Here is a 22,111-nt window from a genome sequence, read left to right on the forward strand (position 1 = left end):
AATGAGAGCATACACACTTTTTAAAGGAGACACCATTTCTCAGTTCTTTCTAAATATTTCCACTTGGGAAGGTGGGCCCAGTGCTGTAAGTCTTCTGATTATTTCATGTGAATCTGAAATTCCAGATATTTATATACAATACCCCACTTAAAAATGTTGAAAATGAATCCAATTAAAAAAATTCTGAATGACTGAAAGGAAGCTCATCTACTGGCCACATTGGCTTATGGATTTCCAGTTTGCAATCTCTAACCCAGAGTTCATTTAAAAAGTAGACACGTACATGAGATTTTGCATATATTAATTCAGTTTAATCATACCAATTCTTAAACAAAAAATTTCCTCCAAGAGACAATAGTTCACAGTAACTGCAAAGCTTACTCACAACTTTTAAAAATACCAGTCATGCTTAGCATTCAGAGAAGATATTGTAGAATAACTGTAAAAACGTTTACCAGGAACATCAGCTTCTGACTTTAAAAATTACAAATACTGAAGCATTTGGGTTTCAGACACAGTAGTTTTGATGTTGTCTGTTCAATTGATGAATTTCTGGAAGTTTGGAAAAGTTGTACCTCTATAACTGGATAAAGCGCTTATTCTAAACTAAACATTTTCAAATGTAGAAAACAAACTAGCAAGCTACACGTACAAAGAAAAGCCCTCTAGGACAAGCTTTCCACATGTTGAATGCCAGCATATGCACCGTGAATCCTGGAAGACTAGAACTGATACATACACTTGGCCTGAAGTCTTGCACTCCAGGCTCAACAATGGAGTTTGCATTCACCTACACATTAATCACAAATTCTGGGTTAGTATAGGAGAAGCCAGCAAATTCGTTTTGGTCCAAGTTCATGATGAAGAGTTTATCAGTGGGCGTGAGCTCCACAGGCTGTCTGGTGAACTCTTTGTCGAAGTTGGAGGTGTCTCGCTTGTCTCTCTGCCAAATGGAAAGCAAATACATTAACACAGCATAAGAAGAAGGAAATGTGACCAAGATGTGCCAGTTATCGGGAAGTCGATGGCATCTCATGGGCAGAGCCAGAGCCCTGTACTGACAGTATTTTAGCAGCTGCTTGGGTATATTGTCTATACTTCGGGATAGAGAACTTAGTGGCAATTTGTTAAGAAAAAAGTAAGTCATTGAATTTCATTAAGGATTGCCATGGCGTGGCGTGCATGTGTGCGTGTGAGCATGCACGTGTGTTTTCTTTGGCTACCAGATGAACTGAATTGGAAACTGCTTCTTACCAGGACTAATATTCATATAATTAGTCCTTGGGTAGAGTGTCCTGGAGAAAACCACTCCATGGCAACCCTTGGGGCTATGAGGCTTCTTTCTTTGAAAAGGGGAACTGCTGCCTAGCCACTTAAGGTAGAGTGGCCACGTGGGGAGACAGGATCAACGTTTAATGAAAGTAGCTGACCGTTACCTATGCAACACTCAGTGGTGCAATCTAAGCTTTGAAGGGGATGCTCAAAAACCCCAACCTAAGCCTAAAATTTGGATCTTCATTAACTAGAGGTTCTCTCCAAAGATGTTTACAGTATGCATAGCCAACAAACTATAAGAAACAAAACCCAGAGCTTAAAGTAAGATCTATAAGAGCAGCCTTTAAAAAAAAAACTAACCCAATTCTACTAGCCAATCTAACATTTTTTTTAAGGGCACATTAACCCCAGTTGACTAATTACAGTCACAAATTTAATCAGGGATCATCAGAGGGTTAGCTAATAAAAAGATTTTCTAACATCTGTATGATGCTCTCAGTTCTGCAGAGTCCTTGTCAGCCCATTATCTTTTCCCATCCTCACCACACCTACCTGTGAAGCAGGTAGAACTGAACTCACTTGGCAATTGTTTTTTGTTTTTGTGTGTGTGTGTGTATGAGAAAATCGAGGCACAGGAAGGTGAAGTGACTTGCCCAAGATTGCACAAGGGGTTAGGGACTCTTACCTGACCATACCACACTAACCATGCCTGTCACAGCTCTTCTGCCTGGAGTGGGGGTGGGGGTGGGGGTGGGATGGGACAGCCTGATGGCTATTTCATAAGAAGGCAACCAATGATAATGCATGTTCATAGAAATGCCTGTGTTTCACCCATACCAGGCAGGTTGCCTGGCAGAAGGAAGAGTTGTACCAGATTATAAAGAGGGGAAGAGTCAGTGAGGATTGATTGACTTGCTAGAGTTTGGCCAACTGCCATCATGCTGTAGGTTTAGGCTTAACGGGTTCTGACTGATAAGGATTTCTTCTTGCTGCGCTCATTCTCCTTCACAGAAGCCTTTTACAAAAATTGCTTCTTTTTGGCTGCTTCCCTGAGATAGGTAACATTCCCATGGAGTTCCCTCTTCCAGTGTGTGTCTGGGGGAGAGTAGATGAGGGGTGTGTGACTGACTTCCGGAACATACTTAGGAAGATGCTCTTGGAGCTGTTTTCCACTATCGGTCCAGTTCAATCTTTCTGGATGGTGGGCCATTTCCTGCCCCACCCCACCCATTCTGCACTGCCTTGTCCTGCCTGCTGTCATCCTGTTCTGTGCTGTGGGAGGTTCCACTCCCCAGCAACTGAATGTGTTACTTCCTGTGTTCAGATAGCTCTAGCTTGTATGCCACCTCTTCATTTAATGTTGTCTGTGCATCCCTCTCCCAATCCCCATAGTCATACTTTAACATCTCTTTAATTATCTTCATTGCGCTGTTGCTATCAAAGATTGCCTTGTTTATTGTTTCTCTCCATAAGGGCAAAGTATTTGTCTATTTCCTCACTATTATATTTCCAATGCCAAGAATAGTGTTTGACACATAGTAGGCTATTCTATTATTATTTGCAGAAAGAATGAATTAATGAATAAAGACTTGATTAAGGAGACCCTTCCCTTTTTCCAACTCATACGCCTCTTGAGCAAGGGAACTCACTTATGGCCAAACAATGGGACTTTTTTCTCATTGATCCTAAGAGTCCCTCACCCGGGCCACTGTCCATTTTCAGTCCCAATATGAACCCAACTGTGTTAGGTTACCTCGAGGTCTTTGAGATTAAGTATTATGAATGGGCCACAGGTTTATATGGGTCTAGAAGGCAGGCAGCTACCTCCTTTCATGCCTTGGTATTACTAACCCTCTCTGGCTTCCTTGACTGTGGGCATCCAGCAAAGGTTCCCTTGCTACCAACCCCAACTTTGGAAGCCACTACCCATCACTACACTGGTGATGACTCATGTTTCAAACAGCCACAGGAACCAAACAGTACTTGCATTTTTGCACTTTGTCCTGTGGGCAGCTCCCCATAGAAAATACTCTTGAATTTTACCCTAGTTGGGAGAGAATGGTCCTATGTTTGGGGGCAATTCCTTTCTGAATTGATAGTATATGATGTCAGATGAGAATATCATTCATCCAAGGAGAGTTAATAGTTCCACTGGGTTCCTGTTACTCTCCAAAGAAGGTCATTGTGACTTTGACCCCATCTTTTCTTAGAAAAGGAGATCAGCAAGAAGTTTAAGAAATTAAAAGAAGGATTCTTGGATCCTGGTAGACAATTAGCTATGGCTAACCTGACTGTGCTCAGGTTTCTTTGGATTTTCTTATTTAGTTTCTTTTTTATTCTCTCATTATCTATTTTGGGAAAGCTCTGTCTGTCTCAGGAGGCTAGAAGAACCAGACTTGTGTCAAGCTGAGGGCCATGTACTGGAATGTGAGTAGTGTCTCCTTAATGGCCAGAAAGGGTAACGTTTACAGGAATGTGAATGAAAAATCCAGAGAGGAAGACTCAGGGCTCAGAATCAAGTTTAGGACCAACTCCTTCTCTCCATCTAAAGAGAAAATAGGAGTATATGGCTCTGCACATATCTTAATAATTCCGTGGTTTATTCAAGCATGGAGTTTTATGCCATTGTTTTTCTAGAAGTTAACCCATCCCAGCTACTGCCTTGCCTCATTCCTTCTCCACCCATCCCATCTTCTCCTTCAATCTCAAACTGTGGACTATGGAGAGAAAGAGGAGACCCAAAGACTTGTGATGGGTTTTCTTCTTGGTAAGAAACCTTCCCTCACTAACCCAAAGACTAGCCATCTCTGGATCACATTATGTGCTCTTAATTACTTGTTTAATTTGACTGGCCTCTTACCAGATGAGGCCAAGTTTGCACCTTTATTGTTCCCTACTCTGCCCTTAGGACCCAGCATAGCACTTGGCACACAGCTGGTGTTCAATCAGTGCTGGATGAATGAATGGACACATGAATAGACAAATGGATAAATGCAATAATGAATTTAAAATCTTTCTTCCTGGACACATTTGCAAAGTATCTCCAGGAGATTACATATGGTAAAAGCTCTGTTTCTTTATCTCCTCTGCACTTGAGATGTTGATAGAAAAAGGAAATGCAGGAATTCTGACTAATGATCTCTTTCTTCCATAGAAACTTCCCCGACCAATTCTCGATGTTTTAAGGGAACAGAAACTTTGGTCTGAGTATCTATTTTTATAATTATCAAACTTTTTAAAAGTGATAAGAACTACTTGGAAAATGTAGAATGTATTATATATATATATGTGTGTGTGTTGTATTATATATGTACATATGTGTGTATGCTTATTCTCTATATATGTAGAATAGGGTATATTCTATTTATGTCTATCCATACATTCAACCATCCATCCCGTCCATCTGTCCATCCCTCTTACATTATTCTCTAAAGTTGTCTGAGATCATTTTTCAATGGCTCAATGTTTCTCCATGGTTTTTATCTTCCTGAGGATGTGTTTAACACCTGGGGACCCACAGCCAAAGGAAGGACCTCAAACAAGTTGCCTGCTGGTGGGCATGGCTCAGAGATAAATGCAGGCCCAGGTTCCTGTTATGTTGAGAATAGAGAGAGTCTTGTGCTGAGAATCAGGAAGACTGGGTTTGCATTTCAGTTGGATGACCTTGGACAAGTCATTTCCACTCTCCAGATGTTGGTTTTCCCAACAATAAAGTGAGGAGAGTATTGCTTGATTTCTTTCCCTCTCTAAATCCCTCACCTTCTCAGCTAGGAACTCAAATTTGCTTCACCTTAGCTTCAGGTGGCAGCTACAATGGCAATGGCAGGGATGACCCCAAAAACCTGGAGCAAGGAGAAGAGAAAGGGCAGAAAGGAATGAACTGCAGGGGACTTTTCCTAAGTGGAATGCCAAATCATGGTTTTCTCAAAGATGAGACATCTTACTTCAAGGACATTCATCAGGTGTTTAGATTTCCTCTAATGGTCTCTCAGAAGCCCTGGATTATCCAGAAATCACTTGAATTGTGATAAGAATTCTCTTTAGGGCTGCCTGAGGATAAGAGGAGGTAGTAGGCAGGGATAAGGCATCACCTGCTGTCATATGCTCACTCACAAATGAAAGTTCTTCCACCTAAGAGACTGCCTTGGGCTTCTGGAGGCTCACAAAGCTACTTGTTAGAAAGAATATTTAGTCTATGCTGAGAGAAGCGGCAATTTTGAAAAGAAAACCAAGGGCCCCACAATGCTTTCAGCTGGCCCCTAAACTTGAGTCTACTGAGAACGTGGGCTTTGAGCTCAGTGAATGTTTGAGGCCCAGGCAAGGTTTCTTCACCTCATCATGGACCACCTGAGAGTCTCTGAAGGGTTTACAGCCCCTGCCTCTCTGACTGCCTGAACTTCAGCTCTGGATTTAGTTCCTTTCTGTCCTAAAGCCTCAGGGAGTCCCACTCTGCAGTTCGGCTCCACATTTTTCAAAGAGAGCAGTTTTCTTTGAAACAGTATTTCTTCTTCTTTTCTTTATTATTATTATTATTATGTCTTGATGCTAGAAGGAAAATGGCACATAACATATCCAGCTACAAATGGACAGCTCCACAAACATCTTGCAAAACAACATCAAAGTTAAGAATACAATTGTCTTGGTTTCAAGAAAGGGTGTTTTTCTCACAGCATTTAATTAGTTTTCCAAAGCCAGCAACAAACCTAGACAAATCCCATCCCCAGAGGTATGGGTCTGCCTGGCTCCAGAGCCGCCTTCTTGGTTAAGTCAAAGCAGGTCGTTGTGGTTAATAACATTTGGACACATATTTTATAGCATGTGTAACAAAGTGAGTATCCTTATTTTTTTTTATTTTTTTATTTTTTGCATTTGAACAACAACAGAAATAAAATCCCAAAGCAAATAAAATTTGAAATGTAATGTAAACTCTGGTCCTCTGGGACCTTGCTAGAGTGACCATGCACTTTTCAGACATGTTGTCAAATGCCCTTTTCAAGTAGTTTGGGGAGGTGGGTGATTAGAAACACACAGTATCAGAAATCACAGCACAGCCAAGGCACAACCCAAGCTGGTTGCCTTTTGACCCCTTGAAGTGCTTTTAGATTGAAACTGTCTAAAAGCACATTCTTGGAACTTTAAAAGGACTTGAATAATCTTCTTAACTTTGAGCTTAAAAAAATAACAAATAGAATTTTCTATTTAGCATGTTCTTTTCAAAGCTCCAGAACAGGCAGAAGGGGGGAATTCCCTCTGGAGCCAAGCAACCATGTACTGGGATACAAGCAAAGCTCCAGGTCTAGAAATGGAATATACTGATAGCATAGGCCTGCCCGTGCTTTCGGTAGGAAGACTCTAGATGAGATGGTTGGGGTAGAGGAATGTGTAAAAATGTGGTGCAGAAAAAAAGGGAAAGAAAGCAGGCATTTTTCTCTCCCTACTGGATCTAGTTAGTTAGCTGACATGCTGTAAGAGGGCTTTGATAATTGTTAATTATGCAGCAGCTTTTTCCACACGCCATCTGCATAATCCCATCTCAGAGAGATGCTGCAAACTACCTGAGGACATTTGGGTCTGAAACATGGTCACTCTAGCCTCATCAGAAAAGAAAACATGGATGCAACTTTGCAATGAGAAAAAAAAAAATGTCACCACAATAGCCGTTGCGCTTGAATGACAGAAATGAAGGACGGAGATCTACACATCTACTTAGCTCTTGACTTCAGGTTTTAAAAATTCAGAGTTAACAAAAGAAAATCCTTCGAATTCTGATTGGTCAATATTCCTGATGACTTCCTGGTCAGGAGGTGTTAGGACTGGTGGATGGCGGGTGAAAAATCGGTCGAAGTTTTCAGCATTTCGCCCACACTATGAGAGGGGAAGAAAAGAACTTGTGGTGGGTGGGGAAAAAAAAAACAAAAGCCAAAACAAAACAGAAACAAACAAAATTGGGTGTGCTTTTCTTCAATCTCTTCCCTTTCACTACCTCAGAGAGGTTGTTTCAATGATCAGAAATGAGAGCAACATAAAATATAAAGTCCCCATGACCTTTTATATATGACCTTGGGCTCCCGACCTTCAGTGCACCTGCCCCAGGTGTCCTTCTGCGCAGCTGGGAGTTGAATGGCAAAGGCATGAGATGGAGGGGCCACACGCATGGGGCATGTCCTCCCACCCACCCACCTTCCACCCCAAGGAGTCAGCCAGGCTCATCTGTTGAGAGAAGCTGGTTAAGGCATCTGAAACATTTCCTCTGGTGCAAGATGCAAACCAATGTCCCATTTGTACATCACCTGGGAGAGCCCAATACTTAGCAGCAGATTCTTCAAAGTGTTGTTCTCTGGCTCTCAGTCAGGAACTGGTGCTTTCCAGCTTAGCAGAATACAAGAATTTACAAAACTCTAGTCAATGGAGAAGGATCCCAATGGCAATAGCTAGATGCGATGCCTGCAAAGGCAGGGCAACCATGACATTCTGACTAGCTCCTTAAGTAACTGATTCCTAATTATGAGTTGCCAGGAGGTAAACCTGACCACCCTCTCTCCAAATCGGAAGGTAGGGTGGTAGGATGAAACATAGATAGTGCTTGCTAAGGCAATCAGGGTCTAGAAAGAGAAAACCATCCTGTTGATCCTTCTATATGAAAAGACCCAGGTCTGACGGTCTGAGGCAGGGTTATAACACAGGTGTGTGTATCCATGAGTGCACGCATACACACACACTAGTTTCAACCTAAAGAAAGGAGACAAGCACTAAATCTAGGATTCCTTGTTCTTTACTCTTCCCTAACAAAACCCATTTGTACAAAAGGTCTTAGAGTTTTAAACACAGTGTCTGCAGAGGATAACCAGAACCTAATTATACAGTAGTAGTAAAAATAATACTAACAGCTAATATTTATTATGAATTTTCTATATGCCAGGTGTCCTGGGAAGCTCTTTATTTGCCTCATCTTCCTCAACCTTCCCAGCAACCAAGTGAGGGTGGGTATTATCATCTCCATTTTACAGATGAGGAAGCTGGGGCCAGAGCGATTACGTAACTTGTTCAAGGCTATGCACCTAAGTAACAGCAGTGCTACAAGTGTGAACCAAACCCGTCTGGCCTCAGAGCCTGAGCTTCTGGCTCCATTTTGACTGACTGAATAATGGAGTGGGGCAGGAGTGGGTGCCCCAAAGGAGACAGGTGGGGGTGGGAGGGGTCAAGGTTGAGGATGATGAGATCTCTGGTTCAAATGACAGAGAACATGATTTTATCAGTCAACAATAAAGAGAAAGTAAGAGAATTAAGGAAAGATGATTATTTCTGCTTTGGATCTCATGTTCTAAGAGATTCTAGGTTATGACCAGAGGGAGGAGAAATACAGGTCTGGAGCTCAGGCAAGAAGTCCTGAAACCATTTTGAAAGGACAGAATACGCTGCAGAAAAAGGTGATAACAGTAATAACTACTGAGCACTTCAAATGCAACAGACGTCTATAGAGTGCCATATATATATCATGTTTTTAATTCATGTAAAACTCTGCAAGGTAGATTGATTCTCATTTGCTAATGAGAAAACTGCCCCAAAATTATCTTGGAAAGGTTGGGGGAAAGAGCACCATCAGATAAGCTAAGGACTTGAGCGGACTACAAGGGAGGAGCATTGTTAGAGCCAAAATATCTCTCAGAGGTCAAGTAGGAAAGTCTCTGAAAATGTGCCATGAGAAAATGCAGAGCTGCCATTGAACTTCAGTAGCTGGAAGAGTGAAGGTAATTCGAGTAAGTGGAGGAAGCTACTCTTTAAAGCCTTCTAGTTAAGGGAAGCAGGGGTATTTGATGGATGTGCAAGGCACTTAGCCCTCAGAGAGCCTTAGTCTCCAGCTACCTTCTCATTTGGATAAAAGCCAGTTCATGCAACAGCAGACATGGATTCAAATCCTGGCATTACCACCCACTAGCTGTGCAGCTCCAGACAAGTTCCTTAAAGTCTCAACTTTCTCATTTGTGGAACAGGGATAGTTCCAATTACCTTTAAAATGAGGAGGGTAAAGTGAACTAATGCATGTGGCTGGCACAGTGCGTGGCACAGAAGGAGTATCAACATGTCACAGTGTTAGAATTATTCTGCTCTCTTTTCCCATTATGAATCCCTACAGCCTATATTTCCACAGTGTTTATGTTTTAAATGCTGAGGAAACAGCCTTGCACTTTTAAAAGATTTATCTCAGCTTAAAGGAACATATTTGTTGTCCCAGGACAACCTGTGCCAGCTGTTTTGATATCTTGGCTTCGTGTCTCAGGAAATGAGAAGGGCCCCCAAACCCACTATCAAGACTTGCGGTCTGGGGTTTGGGGTGGAGAAGCCTCTCAAATAGGATGGAATGCCAGGGTTAACATAGTATATCGGGCTTATCGTCCAGAGTCACGCATTTACTCATTTGCTTAGTCAACAAATATTTATTGTATACCTACTATGTTTCAGGTGCTGGGCAATGCAGTGGGGATATAGCAATAAATGACATAAAATCTATGCCCTCATGGGACTTGCATTCAACTGGGAAGAAAGGCAATAAACAAATAAACTGTAAACATAAATATGCATTTTCATGTGAAGCGGAGCTAAGTGCCATTATGAAAATAAAGGCAGGTCATGGGTAAAGAGTGAGGGTGAGGCCACTTTAGCTAAGGCCATTTCTCTGAGGAAGTGCCCTTCCAGCAAGATATCAGGAAATGAGGGGAGTAATAAGACATTTGGATGTATGGAGAAAAGCATTCTAGGCAGAGGGAACAGCATGTGCAAAGGCCCTGAGACAGGATTTCGCTTAATATAGTCATGAAACAGTAATGAGGCCAAGGTGATCAGGGAGAGGGGGTACTGAGTGTGGAGAGGTGGCCAGGAGCCAGATACAGAGTTCCTTGTAGGCTGTGGGAGGACAGTGCATTGTCATCTCAGCTTGATGGGGAGCCACTGGGGAATTCTAAGCGGCGAGGGATATGATTTAACTTACGTGTAAGAAGGGTCATTGGTGGTGTGTGCAGAATGGATGTGGGGGTGGGGGGCAGCAATGGAAGCAGCGAGACCAGCTAGGAGGCTATGGGCAAGAGAGAATGGTGGCCTGGAGCAAGAGGACAGTCATGGAGATGGAGAGATGCATGTGGACTGGGATACATTTTGATCTTTGAGTGGCAGAATTTGCTGATGGGTTGAATGCATGGTGTAAGGAGAAGAGAGGAGTTGGAGATGGCCACGAGGTTTTTGGCCTGGACTCCGTGTGAGTGGGGCTATTACAGGGACCGGGAAGCTAGGGGGGGGCAGAGTATTTTTGGTTTTGTTTATGATACATTTGAGTCGGTGGAGATGTCAGTATGCAGAAAGTCCCTTGGCAGCAGAATGGGGAATGAAGAGGAGAAGGGAGCCAGACTGGCAGCAGGGACATCCGATGGAAGACTGTCAGAAGCATCAGGTGCAGGAACGATGGCAGCCTAGACTAGGGTTGTGGAGTAGGGGGTGGAGCAGAGGGATGGAGTTGAGAAAAAAAAAAAGGAGGGTTGATGGCAGGAGTTGCTGGCATGGGATGGTATCTGTAAGACAGACCTGAGGGTATTGGCCTGGGTGCCAGAATCCAAATCAGCCAGCACAGGAAGCATATTAGCTGAGACACAGAGAGTCTTCAAGGGCCATTTTTCTTAAAAAACATCCATTTCACATCCAGACCAGAAGTGCCTGGGCCTCCCCAGAGGCTGTGATAGGAGAAAGAGAAACAGCTTCTGGCAGCTCCGCGGCCTCCTCCCCATCACTCCCTCCACCCCACCCCACCTGCACTGCCTCAGAGAACAATGAAATCTTTACATGAGATAGCAGAGAGGAGATGCAAGAACAGGGGTTAACCAAAGGAGCACAATACAGCGGAGCGTGATTTCCCTGCTAATAAGAGGCTTAGGGGCTGGCAGATCACAGCCTCCCTGTTAAGTGTTTCCGTGTTTTTCAAATGGAGCTGTCACTGCCCATTAGCATCAGGAGCGCTCCCTAAATGGAGACGTCAGCCCCTGGGAGCCACAGCTCCATCAGCTCTGTGCCTGCTGTGTCCTTGGAGAAACGCTCCAGCTCCGAGCCCTGGATCTAATTACAAACGCAGCGGACCACACCTGCTTCTCCGGCTGTCTTGGGTGGATACTTCAGTCTCACGTAGCTGCTAAAAGAAGATCCAGCCCCCTTCTCATCAGGATAAGACTATGGGGCTCTCGGGACAGGGACGGGGGCCAGAAACCAGCTAGGACCAAAACCCAAACGGCATATCTCCCAGGACTGAAGAGGACAAGCATTTTGCCTTGTGGCTGAATTGTGTTCCTGCATTTAAGGGCCCAGACAGTTTGAAAAGCTTATCTGTGAGATGTTATGTGTGAGCTTTTTTTATTTCCTTCTCTTCTAATTTCTGTTTCATTGTGTTGTTAACAGCTCTGAGTCTAACTGTTGAATGTGCAGTAGGCTACACCAGCTCTGTGGAGTTGGCGCAGCCAAGCAACCAGGAAGATCTTTCAAAGATGCAAACCAGAGCACGTCTCTTCCTCACTCTCACCTGCAATGGCTCCCTGTTGCCCCAAGTCCACGCTCCTTAGCATGGCTTATGAGGCCACTTAGGGCTTGGCCCCAGTGACCTGGTCACTAATCTCCTCTCTGCCCTCACTCCCTACCCTGACATACCCTCTGGACGTACCGAAACAGTTTCAGTTCCTAGAACATTCATGTACTCTCTCACCTCCAAGCCTTTGCATAGGCTGTTTGCTCTTCCAGGACCACTTGCCTCCCACTATTTTCCCCTTTGTCTGGCTACCTCCAACATAGGTTTTTATCTCCAGGCAGATGGCTCTTTCTCCAGGAAGCCTTTCCTGACCCTTCTTGGGTTTATCCCTTCAAGGAAGAGGATGGTCATCAAACAATTATTAGAGAAAAAAATTTGGAATTGCTATCGACCAACAGAGAAAACAAAGAAATAATGATACCTCTCTTTGATGTACTGCCATGTAAAGAAGCACTTCTAAAATTTAAAAGATGATGTTGAAGAACATGAAGTGATATAGGAATATATAATTAACTATATACAATATGTTCCCATTCTGTAAATTAAATATACAAATATATATACAAAGATGTATGCATATGTATAAACAGGCTTACCAAGACCAAGAGAGGTACCGATTATTTTAATTTCTCCTTTACCTTTCATGCTTGATTGGAGTTTTGAAAATTTAACTAACAATTAGGTAAACTTTTTGTGGTAAGAAAAAATTTATAAAAGCTTTTGAAAATGACAGAATTATTGCCATGGAAAAAAGGTGGGGGGGGGGGATAGAAATAAGAGAAATTGGGAGTATTTAGCCAAATTGCTAAGGCTTCCCTGATGCTGTTTGACATGCTTCATCCTAGTCAAAACCGTAAGACAGAGGTGTGCCATGTGGCTGCCCTAATGTGTGTTTTGGTGCTAGGAGAATGAGGAAGAAGGCTCGTATTGAGGTACAATGCGCTGGATGCTGGAATTGCAATGATATATGAGGGTCCCTGTCTTTGTCCTCAGGGAGCCTGTGTCTAGCAAGAAAGACAGCATGGCATAGGGTGAGCACAGAGGCGAGGAACCTAAGAGGCTCAGGAGACACTTTCTGGAGGAAGCGACATCTAAGCTGAGTAGGACCTGAGGGAAAGACATTGATTCTTTGGGGGTAGGAAGGAAAGAGCTGATTGAAGAAATGGAGGTGAAAAGAGGGGAGAGAGAGAGGGTGGGATACTGGAGGAATGGATAAAGGCCCCATCAAGATGTCAGGGGAGAGCAAGGTGACGAGACCAGAAGATCAGACCCTCAAGCCATTCAGCCTGAGAAAAAGGCAAAGGAATCTACACCTTTTTTTTTCTAATGTGCAAAATCTTCATAATGAAATTCAGGGTCGTTTTTATTTTTTTTTATTTTTAAATTTTTTTTACATGGGCAGGCACCGGGAATCGAACCCGGGTCTTCTGGCATGGCAGGCAAGTGTTCTTGCCTGCTGAGCCACCATAGCCCGCCCCAGGGTCGTTTTTATGTCTTCGAGTTCTCCACAGCAGGAGAAAACGGGATGCCTCCATCCCACGAGAAAGAGCCAGCTAAGCAGAAAGCTGTGCACACACTGGATCGGTTTTTAAAGCAGTTTGTGGACCAAGGCTTTTCTCCCTAGCACAGTCAGATAATATTTGGCATGTTCTGGTCTTTGGCGGATGAAAGGAAGATTAAAGTCTTCTCTTTCTGTTAATAATGATGGTCTCTTGTAACCAGGGCTATTTTATCTCTTATGTCTATTTACGAGGAAGTCCGAAAGAGAGGGGTCTTTTGTGCCTTAGAGCAAGGATTTTATGCTTTTTTTTTTTTCATGTAAAAATAACATGCAGTATTTTGTTTCCCTCTAGATCTCAGTTTCAATGCCACCTCCTCAGAGAAGCTATTCCGGATCATCCCCAAATAAAGCGGATCCCTCACTCCCACCTCTTATTATTTTCTATCAGATTCTCTGTTCATTTCTTTCATAGGCGATAAAATATCCAACATATCACAATCAATAATAACATGTTGATTTCTTTGTTTATCTGTTTTACTGTCTCTGTTCCCAGCTAGACTGTAGGCTCCATGAGAGTTGGAGCCACATCTGTTTTGCTCACCATTTCCAGGACCCAATACAGGGTTTGGTACATAGTAGGCACTCAGTATTGCCGAATGGTTGAATAATAATGTATATTAAGTACTTACTATATGAGCCAGATACTGTGCTAGGTACTTTACAGGCACTGTCTTCTGTAATATTCCCCAAAGCTCTATAAAGTCCTTGCCACACAATGAAGAAACTCAGGTTTAGGGAGTTTAAGTGTCAGACCATTTAAACAGCACAGAGATGGCAAAGCCATGATTTGATCCCAGATCTGATAATAGATTCATATTCTTCTATTAGCCTTCTGCATTTACTGCAGAAAGAAACAAGGTTTTAAAAAGCACAAAGAAAAATAAACCGAAAAACCATTTGTAATTCCATCACTTTATATCATTACATGTTAAAGCCTGTCCTTCTGGAGGGCTAGATGAATAGGCAAATAGCTGGGTTTTTTTTTTATCACAATTGTGGTATCATTAGCTTATTCTTCAGCCTGCTCTTTAAAAAGCTGGATGAAATACAGGGTAAATATTTTCCCATGTCAATAAAATATGATATTTTTCCTACCAATTCTTCAGCATTCATCCCAAACCTGCATTGCCAGTTTCAAATAAACTAGCTCTCGAGTAGTAATTATTCCTTCCATTTGCTGGTGGTTTTACAGCTCTGCTTTGTACAAGTGTGCAAGCTAGGCAGGAAAAGGACTACCCCTACCTAACAGACAATCTGATAAGTTAATGATTTGTTTAGGGTTATACAGGGTAAAGCAGGAAATTCAAAATTCAGATCCTGATCTTTTTTATTTCAAAGGCCACGTGCTTTCTACCGCATCCCGCTATCTACTCATGTGTACTGGATCTTGTGGCATTGATGAAAAGTCAAGTTTACCTGGGTACCAATCAGGCTCCATCAATCACCAACTGTGTAACCTTTAAGCAAGTTGGCCAAGTTCTCTCAATTCAAGCTTCCTGATGTGGCTAGTGGGCCTCCTTTGTAGCGTGTGGGGAGGAGGACTTGATAAAATCCACATAAAATGCTTCACATGATGGGTCAGTACACGGTAGCTGGGAAGGGCCATCGAGTGCTGACTGACCCAGTCCTGTCCTGCCAGGGCCACAACGGCCCATCCCAGCGAGCCAGCTGGACAGCCTGCGAGCCCTGCCACCCCCTAAGCTACCCCAGAATATGCATTACCAGCATAACCTGCCACTTAAAACAAAAAACAAGCTTCCGCAAGGCCAGAGAAATCTATGAAGGAGCTACTGGGTTAAGCCAGGCCCTGGGGTGCTCAATTAGAGGAAGCAAGGAAGAGATATGTGCAGGGGTAAAAGGGTCACATTTCTACTCCCACCCAAGCATCACTCCTTTGGAACGACATTTCAAGCAGATTCACACACCACCTCGGAGCGGCCGTTTTGCATACCCCATTGGGGCTGGGGGCGGGGTACTTGTGGTTGTTCTTAAGGAATTGCAATTGCAAATAAACAAGAAATAAGCTTTCTCTTTCCCTTTTTGGGCCTGAGGTATATTTCAACCCTCCAAATTCTACTGTCATCCAGAGGTTTTCCTGGAGGAAAATCAGTGAGCACAGTGGCATAAGAACAAGGGAGAAAAAGGAGGCAGGGACATTAGATTTATCCTACAGAGACACTCACACATCTAGGAAAGCCAGAAGTTATTAAAAGAATGAAGTAGATTTAGGGGTATGATAAGAAACAATCTCTGAGATACAATTTGGAAGTAAAAGCAAAGTACAGAAAATTGTGTATGGTGTGTGATGTGCGGCATTTCTGTGCTTCTACAGATCCTCCCCAGAAGGACAGACAAGAGCCAGGTCACAGTGGCCTGGGAAGGAGAACTAGGAAACCTAACTAGGAGTCAAAAGAATAGAGGAAGACTGACTTTTACTGCAAAGCTTTTTATAACGCTTGAATATTTTACTTTGCAATCTTTTTTTTTTTTTAAGGAGGGAAGATGAAATAACCAAAAAAAACTTGGCGAGGTCAAGAAAGACAAGTCAAGCCGATGAGATGAGGCAATTTTGGGGTTACTGATGAACTCAATGAGAGAAATTTCGGGAGAATGAAGGGGCAGAAGCCAGGTTGCACTGAGCTAAGGAAAGCATAAATTGTAATAAAATGGAGACAGCAAGTACTGGCAACCCTTTCAAAACTTTGTATGGGAAATAAGGTAAGAGGGGAGCTAAAGGGAGGATCCCAAGCTTGAAGAAAGGGATTAGTAGGAGTAGAAAAATTTAGCATGTTTCTGTGCTAAGGAGAGCCAGGAAAGAGTCCAAGTGGAGACATGCAGTTTTGGCCTTCCCAGCAGACACTCCCTCTTCTAGTGACAGTGCTGCACTTGTCTGGAAGAACTCACCCCTCTGCTCTCTCAAAAGGTCTGGTTTACAGAGGGAAAGATTCACACCCTCAGGACAAGTGGCCTGGCCATCAGCACAATCATGTGGCCCAGTGACTGCTGTAGAGTTGGGCAAGTAACCCAGTATTCCCAATAAGATTGTGTCCCAGGTGGCTGGGAATTTTAGGAAAAGGCAGTTCTCTTTTGGCAGGGACTGCTGGGTTCACAGGAGGTTATGTGCCTGAGACTTGTGTGCTCAGAAACCCTTCTGAGAATGACAAACGAAGCCAACACAGAGGAAACTAAGCCCAAGGGACACAGAGACATGGATTCCTGTTTGAGAACCTGGAGCCAGCTATATCTGAATATTTAATGTTTTTGTTTTTTCTGACTTGGAAATCAGTAAGGTTCCTGTTTGCAACCACAGGAACTCTAATTAACATATGAAGAAACTGAGGATCCAAATTAGACAGGGGAGAGGTGTACGAAGAGATGAGAGGGTAGGGTGTAGAGCAGGGGGAAGGCAAGTCTTACATGAGGGGACAAAACCTGCTTGCTGAGATGCAGAGAGGAGGTCAATTTGACTATGCAGGACAGGAAGCTGAGGGACCACCCATTCATGGGCAACCCCGGGCCTCAATTCTCTCCATGAAATTGAGCTGAGACTATAGGGAGAATCCAGAAAAGAAAAGGTTCAGGGAACTGGCCTAGAGGACTCAGAGATTACTTAGGAATGCCATGGGCCCTGCTGAGATTGAGGAGGCTCACAGGGGTCAGGTTACTTGCCCATCTTACTCAGCTGCTAAGCAACAAAACTGGTGGTTGAATCCTGGATCTGCTTGATTCTGAGTCCATGTTCTTTCTGCTTGACCTGGTGGCAAGGGTCCATCTGTTCATCTCTCTGTTCTCTCGCCCTCGAATGAACAGCATTCTGGAGTATCATGGTAAGTGCTACAATCTGGTCGACAGCAGAATTCAAGAAGCTGGACTTTGTTCACTCACCAGAACCTATCCTCCCATCTAAACCCTAGACTGGACTAAGAGCAGACAGATCTCACATCTGTGCAGCTGAGTATGGGAGATGACAGCAAGTACATAATAGTGGCCCAAAACACAGACTTTGGAGGTGAAGAAATGGGGAATTAAATTAAATTGGTGCGTGGACTCACTAGCTGTGTGATTATAGGCAAATTACTGAACCTCTCTGAGCCTGTTTTCTTATATGTACAGGGGAGGTAATAACAGCATCTATATCCCAGGGTTGTTATGGGGATGAAATGAGATTTTTTTTCAGCAGAGTGCTCTGCTCTCTTGTAAAACTACATAATTGAAAAAAACACACCTGACAACAGTATTGTTACTGTTGTAAAGTGTTACTAATAGAAGTCTGCGGTATTAACTGCCAGTTTTCTTGGCCTGGCTCTGTTTCACTTCCTGTGCCAGCCTCTTAGGCAAATATTTGGACCTTTGTTTGCCCATCTGTAGAATGGAGGAGTTGAAATTGACTTCTGTTATATCTTAATGATTCTTACCATGCATATCTGGACAGTTTCATGCTCTCTCCCAGCTTATGACCTTCCCTTTAACCATTTCCTTCTGAACTGCTGGTTTCTTTTCCAGGGAACAGCTTTAACACAACTCAGAGTCATGCACCTGATATGGATGTAGGCGCATTCCCGGCCCAGAAACCTGCCAATTCCAATCATCTAAAGGGATCCTAGTTTGAGCTACAGTTTAAATGCGTTCTCCGTGGGTCAGCGGATGGACTGACAGAGAGATAAACAGATAGACTTTAGGCTGTGGGTCCTACATGACTTGACTATTTGTCAGTCGGTGTATGAACGTAGCCTAATATTTTGATTATGATTAAGATCTCTGCAAACTCCACATTCTAGACAGTCAAAAGAACAAAAAGAACTAGTGGGGGAAATATCTACACCTTAATGAGCCTGTCCTGAGTGTCTCATTTCAGATGCTGCCATGCCTTACTTCATGAGCTTAGTCAATGTCTGTCTCTTTGTTAGCCTAGAAATCAAAGCCTTAAGAAATAAGTCAGATTTGCATCTTTTAAGATTCTGCCAGTGAATTGTAAAAGGTGTGAATATGTTACTTGTTTATTGCAATATTTTTTAACAAATTTTGAATCATTTGAATTTTAAGAACACTTAATCCTTCTCTATTATGTAATAGACTGTTAAAAGGTGTTATCATGGCTTTCTTCTATTAGTGCAATCACAATCCTTAAGAGGGGCTCCAAGTGCTTCTAATAATCTTTCCAAAGATATGAGGCAGGGCAGAGTCCAAGGTTCAAGCCCTGGCTCTAAGGCTACTAGACTCTGAACAAATGCCCAAACCTTTCCAAGCTCCATCCCCTCATCTGTAGCATGGTGACAATGTCACCTACCTCAGAATTGTGAGAATTAAATGAGGTAATGCACAAAAGGGACCTAAAACAGCACCCAATAAGAACTCAATAAATACAACGTGCTTTAAGAACTCAATAAATACAACGTGCTTTTTTTTTTTTTAATGGGAAAACAACATGGGTAAAGGAGAAAATGAAATAGGATTTGAAATCCCATAGGCCTGAGTTCAAAGTACTCTCTAGTTATAGGATTTCTGGGGGGAGGAGGGGGGGGAAGCTATCTAAAAGAAATAGATTATCTCCCCACAAAATGCCTGTCTTAATATGTATCCCTAATTTTTTTCCCAATATACCTGAATAGTACAGGTTTTATGAGAATTAGCTTCAATTACAATTAAAAAGATATGTATTTGGTACTTCGGTATTTGGTACTTTAGGGGGACTGGCTTCTATGTTTAAATAAATCATACCGGGTAAAAGTTAGAACCCTTTCTTGAGCTTTGAATTTGGAGTTTTAATAGCAAACATACAAAGGTTACTCTTTCTGGCTTCAATTCAGAAATGTCAGCACATCAAACACACATTCAGACGCACACAGAGACACTTATACGGTGTAAAGGGCAATTGGGTTTGGAGGAGGATGTCACATGAACACAATTTCAGCTCATTAAAGAAGTACTTGAAGCTTCTGGCCTCAGCTACATAAACAATGTTTTCAGATGACAGAATTACCGAGAAACTAAGTCCTGTGAGCGTGATTTCATTTTTGAAGCAGTTCAGCATTTAGACTCCCAGAGGATGTGGGCACTGGCAGGTGATCAGATAACCTAGGCACTGTTTTCAAAACGATATTAAACGAAAGGCTCAGATAAAGTAGGTTAGGGACAAGGAGCAATGCTCTCTCGGTTTGCAAGATTCCAAGGCTTCTGTGATGTGCAGACGCCTCAATTTACCAAGCTTTCTGTAAAGTGAGGACGATAATAGGTAACAAGGACAGAAAGGATTGGGATCCGTCTATCTTACAGTTGGGTTCTGTTTTCCTGTGGGTTGGGGTGGAGACCGTGAGGCCTGGGCCACAGGCTGGACAGAAGGAAGGAGGTGTGAGCATGCCAATCACATCTAGCCAGTACCGATGGCTGCCCATGAGACAATGTCAAGACGGAGGTGAAGGGGCTCTGCCCGAGGTCTACATCTCATCTAGCTGTAATCCTCAACCCCTGACCAGCCTGGACTGATGAGACCAATCATATTTTGGACTAGCACAGAGCCACGTTTACTAGCACACACTAGAGCTGGAGACTCCACGTGCTATTCTAGGGCACAGCATCTTTGTGGCCTGCTTACCTTTCCCTCCCTCTTCAACTTGCTGCTTTTATGCAGTCTGTTGGGTTAGTGGATCTGAAGTCGCCTCCTGGGGGCAGCTGGAGCCTTGAGCCCCAGGCATGTGCCCTTACCTAGTTTTCACAAGGAGCACTGCTCTAGGTGTCACAGGCACTACTAGGAACCCCACAGAGAAGTGATGATACGACTTCACTAAGGGAATTCATAATTACATGCAAATGCCATCAAAATCTCCAACAGACATTTCAAATTAAACATATAGCACTAGCATATCTTTAACTGTGACACTATAGCAGCATGTGCTACAAATTCTGCAATAAAACATACTCACGCACAGTGTAGCCTCAATGCACCCTCCACCATAGCACCACAAAATTCTGAGCCAGATCACCCAGGCACAAGAGAACTCCCTGGTTACAGCTTCAACACCTGGAATCTCCTTACCAGAATACCCTGTCCACTGATATGAGGAAGTACAACCCACCGCACAACCATGCCCCCCAGCACTCTGAACCACCGCACAACCATGCCCCCCAGCACTCTGAACCACTGCACAACCATGCCCCCCAGCACTCTGACAACCTATTTTTTAGCTCTTCCTACTCTTCACCAAGACTACACACTTGGCTACTCATGTCATACTAGAGGAGGAGACATGCAGGCAATCTGAAGGGACTCTTTGTTCATCTACTCCTTCTGCCTATATAGGGATAATTACTAAGTGTCCATGAGAGCCAGGAACTGGGGAAGGGTTCGGGATGCCAAGATGAATACAACCTGGAGCTTCCAAGCAGCTCCTACAAGCTATCGGACTTTCTGATTTCACTCTTGTTCCTACAGCAGTCACTGTGACCCCTTTAAAACCAAAGTCAAATGATGCCATTTCTCTTCTCATAACCCTACAATGGCCACCCATCTTAGCTGGAGGAAAAGCCAAAGATCCCAGAGCAGTCTGCACCCTCTCTGCCCCTCCCATGACCTCTCTGATCTCATCTCCTTCTCTACTCTCTCTTGCTCACTCAGCTCAATAACCTGGACTCCTTGCTCTTCCTTGAACATGTCAGGCAAGCTCCTGCCTCAGGGCCTTTGCACTTGTCCTACCACCCAAACCACTCTCCCCCAGATATACACATGGCTCACTGCCCCAAGTTCTTTTCATCTTTGCTGAAATGTTGCTTTCTCAGTGAGACTTTCCCTGACTATCCTATATAAAACTGACCTCTCCCTGACCTGGCTCTCTCAATTCCCCATCCCTGCTTTACTTTCTTCCATAATTCATATTGCCTTCTAATATACTGCATCTTTTACTTATTTATATGTTCACTGTCTGCTTCTTCCCTGTAGAATATAAGCTCCATTAGGGCAGGGATTTTTGCCATTTCTATTGTTGGGTCCCCAGGACCTAGAGCAGTACCTAACCTCAGTAAATACCTGTCAACTGGATGATTCATATAGCCTGACAAAGGCTCCACTAGGCGACAGAACCAGAGCACACTACTTCATACTCTGCTGCTCAACCCCATGCACTTGGCTACAAACAACCTCTGCTCTCCAGCACACAAACTACCACCTTCTGATCACCACATGCTAAAACACAACAGCCTTCCCTGAGCCCCAACCACATTTCACCAGCATATTCTGTAATAAGCAAGCCTTATGCAGCCCTTCGCTACAGCCCTCACCATACTACATGGCATACTGACCACAACAAAACCTGCCATTCAATTCACTGCCTGCTGCACCTGTAGCACCGTGTTCTACCTCTGCTACTCAGAGGTAGCAGAGGTGTTGGTGGTGGTCCAGCAGCATCCAATCACCTGGGGACTTGTCAGAAGTGCAGAGAGCCTCAGGCCCCACCCCAGCCTTGCTGAATCAGAATCTGCATTCCAACATAATCTCCAGGTGATCTGCATGCATACAGTAACGTTTAAGAAGCTCTGCTGGCTACACCAGGGCTCCTGTAGCACTGGACAGAATGGGGCAATGATAGATGGCAAGAGTCACAGCCCTCCCCCTCTAAAGTCTAATAATTAAATGCACTGCAGCTTCAGATCCTTCACCAGCGCACTATTTGCTATGGCACACCACAACCACACAATGCCATGACAGTTTACAACTCAGCACCCAA

General features: G+C 43.5%; 1 protein-coding gene across 7 annotated transcripts in view; it reads right to left on the bottom strand.

Annotated features, from left to right (window-relative positions):
• Positions 1–273: 273 nt before the first annotated feature.
• PRKCB (protein kinase C beta) overlaps positions 274–22,111 on the bottom strand; it is a 388,768-nt gene continuing 366,930 nt past the window's right edge. For 5 of the 7 annotated variants that reach the window (XM_077141520.1, XM_077141518.1, XM_077141523.1 and 2 more), the window contains one exon: positions 830–7,140. In XM_077141520.1, the coding sequence (XP_076997635.1) occupies positions 6,982–7,140 (159 nt within the window). In that variant the 3' untranslated portion in view covers positions 830–6,981. Of the gene's footprint in view, positions 7,141–22,111 lie in introns of all 7 variants that reach the window. The other 2 variants (XM_077141522.1, XM_077141519.1) reach the window with 1 other exon arrangement.

Source organism: Tamandua tetradactyla, chromosome 23 (assembly GCF_023851605.1).
Source record: "Tamandua tetradactyla isolate mTamTet1 chromosome 23, mTamTet1.pri, whole genome shotgun sequence".
Lineage (NCBI taxonomy): Eukaryota > Metazoa > Chordata > Mammalia > Pilosa > Myrmecophagidae > Tamandua > Tamandua tetradactyla.